The sequence below is a fragment of the Ranitomeya imitator genome, chromosome 10 (genome assembly GCF_032444005.1).
Source record: "Ranitomeya imitator isolate aRanImi1 chromosome 10, aRanImi1.pri, whole genome shotgun sequence".
Classification (NCBI taxonomy): Eukaryota; Metazoa; Chordata; class Amphibia; order Anura; family Dendrobatidae; genus Ranitomeya; species Ranitomeya imitator.
The window spans coordinates 102292361-102308383 of NC_091291.1; the positions used below are offsets into that span (position 1 = coordinate 102292361).

The following is a 16023-nucleotide window of genomic DNA, read 5'->3' on the forward strand; positions in this document are numbered from 1 at the left end:
CGCCCCATTGGCATGACTCGACAAGCGAAATTAAGCTTACCGAGCAGAGATTGCAGGTCTCGCAAAGGCACCTTACGCAGGCGACCAGTTCGCACAACGTCTTCCCGTAGGCCCGTCAATTTGTCCTCAGGCAAACGAAACTCCCACCGCACGGTATCGATGACTATGCCTAAGAAACACAAGCACGTACTCGGGCCTTCCGTCTTACCCGGTGCCAGCGGGACCCCGAACCGCGAAGCCACCCATTCAATCGCATTCAAAATCCTTGCACAGCAATCGGACCCCGCCGGGCCGATGCACAAAAAATCGTCTAGGTAGTGTAGGACCGCATCGCAACCAGACACGTCCCGTACCACCCATTCCAAAAAGGAACTAAACGCCTCGAACAGAGCACAAGACAGCGAACAACCCATGGGCAAACATCTGTCAACAAAAAATTTTTTCTCCCAAAAACATCCAAGAAGTCTAACGCTAGACGGATGAACCGGCAACAATCGAAAAGCGGCTTCTATGTCCGTCTTTGCCAACAGGGCACCTTTTCCGCATCTCTGCACCCAAGCTACCGCTTCATCAAACGATGCGTAAACCACCGAGCACAAATCAGGATCAATGCCGTCGTTCACCGACCTACCCTTAGGATACGACAGGTGCTGGATAAGGCGAAATTTTCCCGCTTCCTTCTTAGGGACCACCCCCAGAGGGGAAACAACTAAGTCCTCAAACGGAGCATGGTCAAAAGGGCCAGCCATGCGGCCCAAAGCCACCTCCTTACGTAACTTCTCTGAAACCACCTCAGAGTGTAACAAGGCTGAATGCAGATTTTTCCTAACAACGGGAACCACAAAAGGAGGTGCTGGAATAACAAAACCTTCCGTAAAACCGGACAGTAACAGTGCCGCCTTTTCCTTATCTGGGTACCTACTTAGATAAGGGACCATCCTTTCCACCATCACCGGAGTCTCCCCCATGGGAATTACCTGGACCTGCTTTTGCCTTGCCCTTCTTAAAGCATTTTGCGGCTCCGTGGGAGGAACCACTGCAGTGGGAGCACAAATGTTTAAATCTACAATTGCTTCCAAATTTGCACTGTCCCTCATTAAATTGCCAGCAGACACCCAACTTCTGTCCTCCTGCCTGACCGGCGTTGCCTGAGGAGCTCCCTGCACCGGACTGAGATCCATGGCCGGACCCACCGGCCCCCCCTTGAAAGGGATGGCCGAACTTGTACTGCGCCATCACGCGCAACCAGAGACCAATATCCTTCTGGTCCCACCTAATAGCCGGCCGCACAGCTTTTCTCTGCCTAAACTGCTCATCGTATCTCAGCCACGCCTGACCGCCATACACCCTATGAGCCTCACTGATGGAATCCATGTAGCAAAACAGCCCCGAGCAATTCTCCGGAGCCTTCTCGCCAATAACACTGGCCAAAATAGCAAAAGCTTGAAGCCAATTAGCAAAAGTCTGGGGAATCAAACGCCAACGCCGCTTTTCTTCCTCCTCCTTTTTTAAATCCTCCTTCTTCCCCTTGTCAATGTTAAATTTCTCCAAGGGGAGCAGTGAAAAAATTTCCACGTACTCATCCTTACTAATCTTTTCCCTGACCTCTTTCTTAAGATGCGCCCCCAATGGGCCCTCAAAACACACGTATACCTCGCCGTGCGCCCTATCATCTAAGTGGACCCTACACTCCTCCTCCTTCTCAGTCTGCACAGAAACCGAAACTGGCTCCGCAACCTCGGCCTGCGCTGCTGCCGCACTAACCGGACTCCGTGTTACACCAGACCAAGCACCCAAAAAACCCTGCGGAGCCACATCACGATCCAATCTAGCTAGCAGGTTCTGCACATTAACCAAAAGCTCCCGCACCCCTGCCGCTTCACCGCCGCCTGCTACCCCTGCCGCAGCTACGCCGCTAAGCGCTCCCTGACCACCACTAAACGCAGGCGCACTAGCATCATAAGAACAAGCACGAGACACAGACGCATACTCACCGGGCTGCAAGGGATCTGTGGTCCCTCCAGCCGGAGTGCTGGTATCCGGACGTCCACGAACGGCCCAATCCGCCACCGACCCGTCCAACGATGTGCCTTGGAGGTGTCCGTCAGACCCGCTGCTCCCGGACGCAGCTGGCCCGTGGGACACTGGATTCGGACTCCCCGCGATGGGGGGAGACGCCGCCTGGACCGGCGAGGGCACATCTTGCTGACCGGCGCCAGCCGCAGTCCAGGCCGCCGTAAGAGGCTGTCCGCTCCAAGGCCCTGGAGCAGGGGGGACCCCCCACCACTGTAGTAGGGGCCGACCCAGCGCCGTCCTGCCTCGGGCCGCCCGCCCCGCTTCCATCCACTGCTCCTCTGGGCCCCGCTCTCACCGCCGAGGCAGACCGCGCGGCGGAACCGGCACCGCCGCGGCCTCCCGCTGCTCTAGGCCCCAAGCGCTGCCCGGCGCGTCTTGGCTCTGCCCCCACCACACCACGAGGTGAGGGCCTAGCAACCGCCGCTGCGCCCCCCCTGGCAGTCGGATTCCTCCCAGGCCGGGGCCTACTCGCCGCTGCTCTTACCGGCGCCCGGCCTGGAGGGTCCCGGGAGGGGCTCCTACGCCTGCGGGGGGCGCTAGGCCCAGGATCCGGCGATAGGCGCTCGGGGGGCCGTGTCCGCCGAGCCCGCCGATCAAGATGGGGGACCGCCGGCGGGGATCCGCTGCCGCCGGCGCCGCCGTCCAGCAGGTGGGCCACCTGCGCCTCCAGCCATCCGGGAGGCCGAGAGGCTGCAGCCGCCCTCAGGCTCTGCAGCACAGCGTCCACACCTGACATGCTGCTGCTTTCAGTGCTGGTGAGCGGGAACTGACCGGCCCCCGCCCCCTGACACTTCCCTAACCCTCTCTTCAACTATCTCCCCCGCCCCCTATACTGTTAACCCTTTCTGCCCCACCCCCTCCTCTCCAACCCATTGTCATGCTGGCCTTCGCTTAGCCGTGGGGGGGAGGGGGCGGCTCGCTCCGGCCTGTCCTAACTCGCGAAAATTGTGTCACTGTCCAAATATTTCTGGCCCTAACTGTATATATATATTAAAATTTGCTTGTGCTGCCATTTTCCATGACTCGTAACATTTGCATATTTTGGTATCTGGGCTTGGGTGAGGGCTTCTTTTCTGCGCCCTGAGTTGATGTTTTTATTCATACCATTTTGGGACAGATACAATGTTTTTATCACCTGTTATTGCATTTTATTGCAATGTTGTGGTGACCAAAAAAATTCTGTTTTTGCTTTTTTTTTTCTTGTTACATCATTTACTGATCAGATTAATTTGATAGGTCAGACTTTTATAAATGCATTGACACCAACTATGTATATTTTTTTTAATTTGTTTATTTTAATGAGACAAAAGGCAGTAATTTAAACTTTTGTAATTTTTTTTTTATATATTTCATATCGTTAAAAACCTTTTTTAACATTTTACTGTATTTGTTAGTCCCCTTAGGGGACTTGAAGCTCCAATCGTCTGATTGCTTGTACTATACATAGCTGTACATCAGCCCTGCTATCTATAGAGAAAATCCCAATCTCCAGCTAAATGCCGGCTTCTTCTACAGGCGCAGTCATGACAAGCACGGAGGTCTTCATCAGACCCCCAGCTGTCATGGCACCCCACGATCACTGCATTAGCAGGCCAGTGGGATTGGGTCATTTTTAACAGATTAACAACTGCGACTGGAGCTCCGCTGCTGCTTCGGCTGTTAGAAGCAGATGATGGCTGAATAATTCAGTCATCATCTGCCGAGAAAGATGGCTATTGAGCGCATGTGTTGATGTTTTTAACCCAGAAGTGATGAATACCATTACAGAAGAGTGAAGGACAAAATTATGTAGCGTGACAAGGAAAATCCAGAAAAGAGTGGAGGTTTTGCAAAGATATGAAAAATGTTATGTAGAACTAAAATGAAATATTGTAAAAGTAGATTTCCCCTATAAAATAATGTTGTGTAAAAGCGGTGTTCAATAATATAAAAATAGGTATGTAGATAAGAAACGAGTGCACTTGTGTTGGTCAAACGGAGGGTTTTTTTCTGTTCAGTAGCTGCACTGTTCTATCACAGGAGTTGAACAATTCAGTCATTTTATGGTCAAAATTAATATTTTATTGCAAAATGATTAGATTTGTAGATTGAGCCCTCACGGGCAGGCTCCTCTCTCCTCCTGCACCAGTTGTGACTTGTATTGTTTAAGATTATTGTACTTATTTTTATTATGTATACCCCTCCTCACATGTAAAGCGCCATGGAACAAATGGTGCTATAATAATAAATAATAATAATAATAATAATAATAATAATATGACCCCTCTTGGCAGCTAATACATGATATCAGAATAGTGTGAATGTTAACCACTAGATGGCGGTCTTGCCTTGGTTTAGCATTTCTTTAGCAGGAGACGTCTGTTACAGATGACTTTTTACTTCTCATCTGCAAACTACTGATTGGCTGAAAGGCAGTGTTCATACCTGCAATTAAAAAGGCGTTGTATTATGATCTTCATAATAAACATCTAGCTGATTCAGAACCTCATTATACACCTCTAAGCTGCTGCAGAACCTTATCATATACACCTCAACTGCTGCACAATGTTATACTACACATCTCAGCTGCTGCAGAACCTCATCGCATATATCCTAAAAACATACATTTTGCAGAACATCATAATAAATTCCTCCTCTGTGAACATCATAACAAAACACCTCAGCTCAACGTCACAGTACACACCTCCGTCAGCTGCACAATCACATAATGTAGGACTTTATAATATTTTTTGCGTTTTGCTACCTCACAATCTGGAATGTCACTGTAATAACAGCTGCAAGTCGCTTTGTATAAGACTTTTGAGCTTTCCACATCTTGTCACTGTGAATTTTGCCCACTCCTCAATGCAAAACTGCTCCAGCTCCTTCAAGTTAGGCGCTTTCCTCTGGTGAACATCAATCTACTAGTCTGACCACCGATTCTCAATTGGATTAAGGTCTGGGCTTTGGCTAGGTCACTCCAAAACATTTAAACGTTTCTCTTTAAACCACTTGCAGTTTGCTTTAGCAGTATGCTTTGGGTCATTGTCTTGTTGGAAGATGAACCTTCGTCCCAGTCTCAAATCATTGAAAGACTGAAACAGGTTTTGCTCAAGAATATCCCTGTATTTCACACTATCCATCTTCCCCTCGACTTGGACCATTTTTCCTGTCCCTGCTGTTGAAAAACATCCCCAAAGCTTGATGCTGAAACCACCATGTTTCACTGTGGGGATGGTGTTCTTGAGATGATCAGCAGAGTTGGTTTGGCACTAGACATAGCGTTTACCTTGGTGGCCAAAAGTTCAATTTTGGTCTCCTCTGACCACAGCACCTTCCTCCATACATTTGGGGAGCCTCTCACATGTCTTTTGGCAGACTCAAAATGAGCCTTGCAATCTTTGTGTGTGAGTAAAGGCATTTTTCTTGCCACTCTTCCATAAAGGCCACCTCTATGGAGTGAACATCTGATTGAGGTTGTAATGACAGATACTCCAGTCTCGGCTTGGGAACACTGCAGCTCCTTCAGGGTCACCTTTTGGTCTCTGTGCTGCCTCTCTGATTAATGCCCTCCTTGACCGGGCTGGAACTTTTGGTGGGCGGCCCTCTCTTGGCAGGTTTGTTGTGGTACCATGTTCTTTCCATTTGATGCTAATGGTTTGATGGTGCTCCGGGGGATCATCACAGATTGGGATTTTTTTTTTTTATTCTCAACCCTGACTTGTACTTATCCACAACTTTGTACCTGACTTGTTTGGAGATCTCCTTGGTCTTCATGATGTTGTTTGGATATCTCCTCGGTCTTCATGATGTTGTTTGGAGATCTCCTCGGTCTTCATGATGTTGTTTGGAGATCTCCTCGGTCTTCATGATGTTGTTTGGAGATCTCCTCGGTCTTCATGATGTTGTTTGGAGATCTCCTCGGTCTTCATGATGTTGTTTGGAGATCTCCTTGGTCTTCATGGTGTTTGGAGATCTCCTCGGTCTTCATGATGTTGTTTGGAGATCTCCTCGGTCTTCATGGTGTTTGGAGATCTCCTCGGTCTTCATGATGTTGTTTGGAGATCTCCTCGGTCTTCATGATGTTGTTTGGAGATCTCCTTGGTCTTCATGGTGTTTGGAGATCTCCTCGGTGTTAGTGGTGCCTCTTGTTAATGGTGTTGCACCTTCTGTGGCCTTTCATTAAAGGTATAGTGCATATATTGACAATGTGACACTTAGATTGCACACAGGGGGACGTCCTGTCACTAAGCATGGGACTTATGAAGGTAATTGCTTGCGCTATAAATTTTTACAAGCTTCATAGCAAAAGAGGTGATTACATACGCACATGCCAATTTTTTGTTATTTGATTCCATAAATGTAATTTATGCCTTTTTAATTTTCTCAATTCACAAACTTAGACTATTTTGTGCTGATGCATCACACAAAAATATTTTAACGCAGGATGTAATGTAGCAAAATAGGTAAAAAGCCAAGGAGGTGTTTGCTGTCACAAGCCACTGTAGAAGGCTCAGGTTCTGAAGAACATTGTAATGGCTGCCCTGAGCTGTTGGAGAATAACACCGTATACACCTGAGGTTCAATAGTCCTTTTTTTAAATATAATATTATAAATATGAAATATTCTCAGCTTTATAATATAATTTGTGTTTCTCACTATTATCATCTGAAATTTGAAAATCTGACAGGCGTTATGATAAGGTCACTATTTATGTGGCATTTTCTATATTTTTAATTTCAACTGTTTCATTCTAGGAGAAATGTGTTGCTGCTTTGGCCCGAGTGGAGCGCACGGACTTCCTCACTCCCATGTGTATTGGAGAGGTGGGCCACGTCAGTGCAGAAATCTCCTATACTTCCAAGCACTCAGTAGAGGTTCAAGTTAATGTTATGGCTGAAAACATATTGACAGGTAAGACTTTTTTTTTAAATACATATGGGGCAGTATCATAGTGGTATTGTTTCTTGTACATAGGAGGCAGTAATACAGCAGCTGTGCACTTGTACATAGGAGCAGTAGAACAGTAGCTACGTTCTTGTACATAGGGGGTAGTATTATAGTAGTTATATTCCTGTACATAGGAGGCAGTATTATAGTAGTTATATTCTTGTACATAGGAGGCAGTATTATAGTAGTTATATTCTTGTACATAGGGGCAGTATTATAGTAGTTATATTCCTGTATATAGAGGGCAGAATTATAGTAGTTATATTCTTGTACATAGGAGCAGTATTATAGTAGTTATATTCTTATACATAGGAGACAGTATTATAGTAGTTATATTCTTATACATAGGAGACAGTATTATAGTAGTTATATTCTTGTACATAGGGGCAGTATTATAGTAGTTATATTCTTGTACATAGGAGACAGTATTATAGTAGTTATCTTCTTATACATAGGAGACAGTATTATAGTAGTTATATTCTTGTACATAGGAGACAGTATTATAGTAGTTATATTCTTGTATATAGGAGCAGAATTATAGTAGTTATATTCTTGTATATAGGGGCAGTATTATAGTAGTTATATTCTTGTACATAGGGGCAGTATTATCTATATATATAATTGCCTAAGGGTTTTTCCGTCTGTCTGTCTGTCTGTCCTGGAAATCCCGCGTCTGACTGGTCGAGGCTGCCAGGCCTTGACCAATCAGCGACCGGCACAGCGACGATGATGTCATAATGGTTGCCATGGCGACGATGATGTCATGAAGGTCGCCTCGACCAATCAGCGACAGGCACAGTCAGCCGCGAATTCTGGAATCATCATTGTCCATATACTACGGGGACATGCATATTCTAGAATACCCGATGCGTTAGAATCGGGCCACAGTCTAGTAGTACTTATATTCTTGTACATAGAGGCAGTATTATAGTAGTTATATTCTTGTACATAGGAGACAGTATTATAGTAGTTACATTCTTATACATAGGAGACAGTATTATAGTAGTTATATTCTTATACATAGGAGCAGAATTATAGTAGTTATATTCTTATACATAGGAGACAGTATTATAGTAGTTATATTCTTGTACATAGGAGCAGAATTATAGTAGTTATATTCTTATACATAGGAGCAGAATTATAGTAGTTATATTCTTATACATAGGAGCAGAATTATAGTAGTTATATTCTTGTACATAGGAGCAGTATTATAGTAGTTATATTCTTGTACATAGGAGCAGTATTATAGTAGTTATATTCTTGTACATAGGAGCAGTATTATAGTAGTTATATTCTTGTACATAGAGGCAGTATTATAGTAGTTATATTCATGTACATAGAGGCAGTATTATAGTAGTTATATTCTTATACATAGGAGCAGTATTATAGTAGTTATATTCTTATACATAGGAGACATTATTATAGTAGTTATATTCTTATACATAGGGGACAGTATTATAGTAGTTATATTCTTGTACATAGGGGACAGTATTATAGTAGTTATATTCTTGTACATAGGGGCAGTATTATAGTAGTTATATTCTTGTACATAGGGGACAGTATTATAGTAGTTATATTCTTGTACATAGGGGCAGTATTATAGTAGTTATATTCTTGTACATAGGGGCAGTATTATAGTAGTTATATTCTTATACATAGGAGACAGTATTATAGTAGTTATATTCTTATACATAGGAGACAGTATTATAGTAGTTATATTCTTATACATAGGAGACAGTATTATAGTAGTTATATTCTTGTACATAGGGGCAGTATTATAGTAGTTATATTCATGTACATAGAGGCAGTATTATAGTAGTTATATTCTTATACATAGGAGCAGTATTATAGTAGTTATATTCTTATACATAGGGGACAGTATTATAGTAGTTATATTCTTGTACATAGGAGCAGTATTATAGTAGTTATATTCTTATACATAGGAGACAGTATTATAGTAGTTATATTCTTGTACATAGGGGCAGTATTATAGTAGTTATATTCTTGTACATAGGGGCAGTATTATAGTAGTTATATTCTTGTACATAGGGGCAGTATTATAGTAGTTATATTCTTGTATATAAGGGGAAGTGTTATAGTAGTTATATTCTTGTACATGGGGCAGTATTATAGTAGTTATATGCTTGTACATAGGGGGCAGTATTATAGTAGTTATATTCTTCTACATAGGGGCAGTATTATAGTAGTTATATTCTTGTACATAGGGGGCAGTATTATAGTAGTTATATTCTTCTACATATGGGCAGTATTATAGTAGTTATATTCTTGTACATAGGAGCAGTATTATAGTAGTTATATGCTTATACATAGGGGGCAGTATTATAGTAGTTATATTCTTGTACATAGGAGCAGTATTATAGTAGTTATATTCTTGCACATAGGAGCAGTATTATAGTAGTTATATTCTTGTACATAGGGGCAGTATTATAGTAGTTATATTCTTGTACATAGGAGCAGTATTATAGTAGTTATATTCTTGTACATAGGGAGCAGTATTATAGTAGTTATATTCTTGTACATAGGGGCAGTATTATAGTAGTTATATTCTTGTACATGGGGCAGTATTATAGTAGTTATATTCTTGTACATAGGAGCAGTATTATAGTAGTTATATTCTTGTACATAGGGGCAGTATTATAGTAGTTCTATTCTTGTACATAAGGGGCAGTGTTATAGTAGTTATATCCTAACACAAGAGGTCTTAAAATGCCCACCTGTTCAGCACCACGCGTTTGTGGCATAGACGGCAGCAGTGACTGTGGAGGTCACTATGGGATGGCTGCAGAGCTTGTGCCTCACTATATTGAGGAGAAGCTTTCATTCTCTTAGTACTGTCATACTGTGTGCTAAGACGTGTCTTGTAGGTTAATGTATGATATATCACTGGAGATGCTTCCAGACAAAGCTCCACTGTATTATCCCACCGCTGGACGTGCATCTCAATCCTGCTTCCTATTCCAATTATATTGCAGAGAAAAACAGCCCGAGGTTCCAATTTTTTTTTGCATGTTGACTAAAATACGGTGTTGGTTTTAGCTGTACCATCTTTGTTATATTTTGTTCAATATACAAAAATATGGTGCATTTGTTCCCACCACTAAGGGGCCAAACCACACATTTTTCTTTTTTGTAATAAAGGGAGTAATCCGTCGTCAGGTTTTAGCCGTGTAATCTGAGAGCAGCATGATGTAGACAGATACCCCAATTCCAGCGATGTGTCACTTACTTAGTTGCGTTTTGCTGTGGCAATAAAATCAGTTTTTAATCAGCAGGAGATTATCATTAACGGACTAGCTCCCTCGTGCCACCTAGTCCAACCCCGCCCTCACCCCTGATTGGCAGCTTTCTGTCAATATACAATCAGTGGTGTGTGAAGTTATTCAGAGCTCAGCATTCTGAACACTGCTAGAGCACAGCAGAGGAAACTGTGATTCTATTACATCTTCTGCACCCTGAAAACTAAGGCAATCAGGGTCTCTGTCCCTACATCATTCTGTTGGCAAATTACATAGCAAAAACCTGCTGACAGATTCCCATTAATAGGAAGTTTAAAACCTGCCCCCTAGTGGTAGGAAAAGATTGAGGAGAATTTGCCATTAACACATCAGTCAAATTCCTTACACCTGAGGTCACCTGATTGGCTGCAGCGGTCACGTAACATCGCAATTTCTGGACTGAGGACTGAATATGAGAATTGTAGTTGTTTTATTATTTTCATGTATTTGCTACTTTTAGCCTGTTTTTTAAAAATCAGATAACCCCTTGCCTTGCTGATACTAGAAACCCCCAATCTAAGCTTTGACATGTGACACATTGTTTCCATTTTCTCAGGATTATGTTGTTTTTCTGCAGTTTTATAGATGCCCCCGTGTTTTCACTTCCGTGCCCTGCGCTCGAACCGGGCGTCTAATGTGGATTACCGGCCCGCTGAATGCTTCTCTTATTCCGTGTTATATGTTTATCTCTCTTGACACATTTTTTTCCATTTTCCTTCCAGCTCTTGCCCCACTTTCTGTCCGGATTACTTCTCTCTTCTCTCGTTTTGTCTGTATTTTTCCTGTGCTGCACAGTTGCTTTTAGCATTTTCAGCTTCTTTGCACAATGTTAGTGATCAGCTAGAAAAGCATAAAATACAGGGTAAATGTGACTGTTCTGCTAATACGGCATCTACTAATCTGGTGATGGTTTCCAACACAGGATGGCAGTGCACGGAGATGGCACACAGAGCTGGCGACTGAGAAAAGAGAATCCACTAGAAAATATGTCTTGTTACAAAACGTTCTCACAGGGGAAGCTACTAATAGATCGCAAGATAAAAATACATACATCTCATTACTTATACTGAGTTACATCCTTTACTATGCTCTAGATACAATGTACACAGTGACTGCACCAGCAGAATAGTGAGTGCAGCTCTGGAGTATAATACAGGATGTAACTCAGGATCAGTAATGTAATGTATGTACACAGTGACTGCACCAGCAGAATAGTGAGTGCAGCTCTGGAGTATAATACAGGATGTAACTCAGGATCAGTAATGTAATGTATGTACACAGTGACTGCACCAGCAGAATAGTGAGTGCAGCTCTGGAGTATAATACAGGATGTAACTCAGGATCAGTACAGGGTCAGTAATGTAATGTATGTACTCAGTGACTGCACCAGCAGAATAGTGAGTGCAGCTCTGGGGGTATAATACAGGATGTAACTCAGGATCAGTACAGGGTCAGTAATGTAATGTATGTACACAGTGACTGCACCAGCAGAATAGTGAGTGAAGCTCTGGAGTATAATACAGGATGTAACTCAGGATCAGTACAGGATCAGTAATGTATGTACACAGTGACTGCACCAGCAGAATAGTGAGTGCAGCTCTGGAGTATAATACAGGATGTAACTCAGGATCAGTACAGGGTCAGTAATGTAATGTATGTACACAGTGACTGCACCAGCAGAATAGTGAGTGCAGCTCTGGAGTATAATACAGGATGTAACTCAGGATCAGTACAGGATCAGTAATGTAATGTATGTACACAGTGACTGCACCAGCAAAATAGTGAGTGCAGCTCTGGGGTAAAATACAGGATGTAACTCAGGATCAGTAATGTAATGTATGTACACAGTGACTGCACCAGCAGAATAGTGAGTGCAGCTCTGGAGTATAATACAGGATGTAACTCAGGATCAGTACAGGGTCAGTAATGTAATGTATGTACTCAGTGACTGCACCAGCAGAATAGTGAGTGCAGCTCTGGGGGTATAATACAGGATGTAACTCAGGATCAGTACAGGGTCAGTAATGTAATGTATGTACACAGTGACTGCACCAGCAGAATAGTGAGTGAAGCTCTGGAGTATAATACAGGATGTAACTCAGGATCAGTACAGGATCAGTAATGTATGTACACAGTGACTGCACCAGCAGAATAGTGAGTGCAGCTCTGGAGTATAATACAGGATGTAACTCAGGATCAGTACAGGGTCAGTAATGTAATGTATGTACACAGTGACTGCACCAGCAGAATAGTGAGTGCAGCTCTGGAGTATAATACAGGATGTAACTCAGGATCAGTACAGGATCAGTAATGTAATGTATGTACACAGTGACTGCACCAGCAAAATAGTGAGTGCAGCTCTGGGGTAAAATACAGGATGTAACTCAGGATCAGTAATGTAATGTATGTACACAGTGACTGCACCAGCAGAATAGTGAGTGCAGCTCTGGAGTATAATACAGGATGTAACTCAGGATCAGTACAGGGTCAGTAATGTAATGTATGTACACAGTGACTGCACCAGCAGAATAGTGAGTGCAGCTCTGGAGTATAATACAGGATGTAACTCAGGATCAGTACAGGATCAGTAATGTAATGTATGTACACAGTGACTGAACCAGCAGAATAGTGAGTGCAGCTCTGGAGTATAATACAGGATGTAACTCAGGATCAGTACAGGATCAGTAATGTATGTACACAGTGACTGCACCAGCAGAATAGTGAGTGCAGCTCTGGAGTATAATACAGGATGTAACTCAGGATCAGTAATGTAATGTATATACACAGTGACTGCACCAGCAGAATAGTGAGTGCAGCTCTGGAGTATAATACAGGATGTAACTCAGGATCAGTAATGTAATGTATATACACAGTGACTGCACCAGCAGAATAGTGAGTACAGTTCTAGAGTATATTCAAGGTCGGTACCAGATAAATAATGTAAAATATTTACATATTGACTGAAATGTTAATGCATATTGGGAAACTAAAAATATCCCCAGGTGGAGTAAATGTCCCATTTGCACTGGCTGGATATGAAAACCAATAAAAAGAAGTGTTTGGAAGATATTTGAAAATAGTTTAAATCTATATTAATGAAATTTAGCAAAGAGAACTGAATAATGAAGAGGAATAATGTGAGAATAAATTATTTAATTTTGCTATAGCAGATACAGAAAGGGTGGGTGAGCACCAAATAAAATGTATAAAATATATAGAGATCTGAAAGCATAATAGATTATATAAAACTAGATGGTGGCCCGATTCTAACACATCGGGTATTCTAGAATATGTATGTATGTATATAGCAGCCACATAGTATATAGGAACCATGTAGTATGTAGCAGACAAATACTACGTGGCTTGTGCTATATACTATGTGGCTGCTATATACATACATACATACATACATACATACATACATATTGTAAAATACCTGATGCGTTCGTACAGGGCATGTAGTATATAATACAGGCCAAACAGTATATAACACAGCCCACATAGCATCTAACACTGGCCACGTAGTATATAACACTGGCCACGTAATATATAACACAGCCCATTTAGTATATAACACATATAACACAGCCCACATAGTATGTAACAGTGGCCACGTAGTATATAAAAGTGACCACGTAGTATATAGCAGCCACGCGGTATATAACACAGGCCACGTTGTATATTTAAAATAAAAAATAGTTATATACTCACACGCCGGGATCCAGCGAAGCTGTGCCGATGTGCGTTCTGCTGCCGCCATCTTCCATTCCCAGGATGCATTGCGAAATTACCCAGATGACTTAGCGGTCTCGCGAGACTGCTAAGTCTTCTGGGTAATTTTGCAATGCATCTCTGGGAACGGAAGCTGGCGGCAGGCGCGGGCGCATCGGCTGACTACGGAAGGTGAGAATAGCAGGTTTTTTGTTTTTTTTATTATTTTTAACATTAGATCTTTTTACTATTGATGCTGCATAGGCAGCATCAATAGTAAAAAACAAATTGGTCTCACAGGGTTAATAGCGGCGGTAATGGACTGCGCAATCCGCAGCATAACGCGGTCCTTACCGCTGGCATTAACCCTGTGTGAGCGGTGATTGGACGGGAGTATGGCGCGGGTGCTGACGGTAGGGGAGTATGGAGCGGGCTCTGACGGTAGGGGAGTATGGAGCGGGCTCTGACGGTAGGGGAGTATGGAGCGGGCGCCGGGCACTGACTGGACTGAAGTAGAGAGGGATTAATTCTCGGCCTGACTGTGCCCGTCGCTGATTGGTCGCGGCAGCCAGGACAGGCAGCTGGTGAGACCAATCAGCGACGTGGGATTTCCGAGACAGACAGACGGAAGTACCCCTTAGACAATTATATATATATATATATATATATATATATATATATATATATATATATATATATATATATATATATATATATATATATATATATATATATATAGATAGTATAGATGTACCTTGGTATATACCCTGATCTAGAGAAATGGTAATAAGTATCAAACATAAGAAACAAGGGGGTGTAAAGCAAGGTACAAATCACACAGTGGAAATAAAGTGTAGATAAAGGTGCCAACACTATTTGAATATCCCGTAAGAATAATAATTTAAGTGGAAAAATGAAGGGGACAAATGGTGGACCAAATGCAGAGATGCTGCTCACCCATCACACCCGACGCGCGTTTGTGAGATACAAGTGTATCTAGAAGAATTGAGGCTGTTTTGAAAGCGGACGGCCACCAAATATTGATGAGTTCAATTTCTCTCTTATTAATTCCCTTTGCATTTTGTTAATAAAACATAATCTAGTAACATTTCTATTTTGTTAAAGTATTTTTACTTATATATATATACAGCTGCAGACTTTGCCCCCTATATTCCACAATGTAAATTGGAGATTCTAACATGATTCTGTCACTAGACGATGGTTACTATAGCAACATTTTTTTTATTTTTACTTTAACACACATTCTTGGTCTTTTTCGTGATGATTCCTCCCACCTGAACTTAACTTTTATTTCACAACGTCCTCCTCTTGTTTGACCCCTTCCAGTGTAGAATTTTCCGCCGGTTGAGCTGTCTTAAAGTTTACTTTAATCTCCGATTCCTCAGGCGAGCCAGGACTGGGGTGCATAGAAGAGACTCTTGCTGAACTTGTGAAGTTTTTCAGAGACGAGATATATTTTATTTAAAGCTCTGCTCAAATTAGCTCCTTTTTTATATCTTGTTTTCTTACACGGCTTCTCGTGCTGTGGGCGGAAAAGGCAGGAGATTGAGAACCATATGGTGATGTCTGTCGGTTGTATTTGGAGAAGCGGAGGAATCTGAGCTGTTTGCAGATCTATCTTTATACGTGATACCCTGTCAGATGGCATAGAGGGCCAAAGCATATTCTATTGGGTCTTTATGGAGGACATTAGTGATGAGGGAACCTACTCAGATAAGGGTCTTCTGCGTGCTCGAAAAACATGTTCGAGTCCCCGTGGCTGCATGTCTCATGCAACCCATAATGGGATTCGCTATTTGTTAGGCAAACCCTGCATGCGTTGCTGCTGTCAAACAGCCGGACACTTGATTAGCGCACAAGCATCCTCGGATAACGTCTTATCCAACCATGTTTGCTCATCATTAGAGGACATCTATGTATAATCTCTATTTGGCAAAGACTTAAGGAGTTAAATGCATAGCCTATAGGGGTTGTCTGGCCTTACACTACA

At 42.6% G+C, this 16023-nt stretch overlaps 1 protein-coding gene across 8 annotated transcripts in view; it reads left to right on the top strand.

The window, feature by feature from the left end:
* ACOT7 (acyl-CoA thioesterase 7) overlaps positions 1–16023 on the top strand; it is a 234203-nt gene that overhangs the window by 67051 nt on the left and 151129 nt on the right. For all 8 annotated transcript variants that reach the window (XM_069742406.1, XM_069742408.1, XM_069742413.1 and 5 more), the window contains one exon: positions 6813–6969. In XM_069742406.1, coding sequence (XP_069598507.1) covers positions 6813–6969 — 157 coding nt within the window. The remainder of the gene's footprint in view (positions 1–6812; positions 6970–16023) is intronic.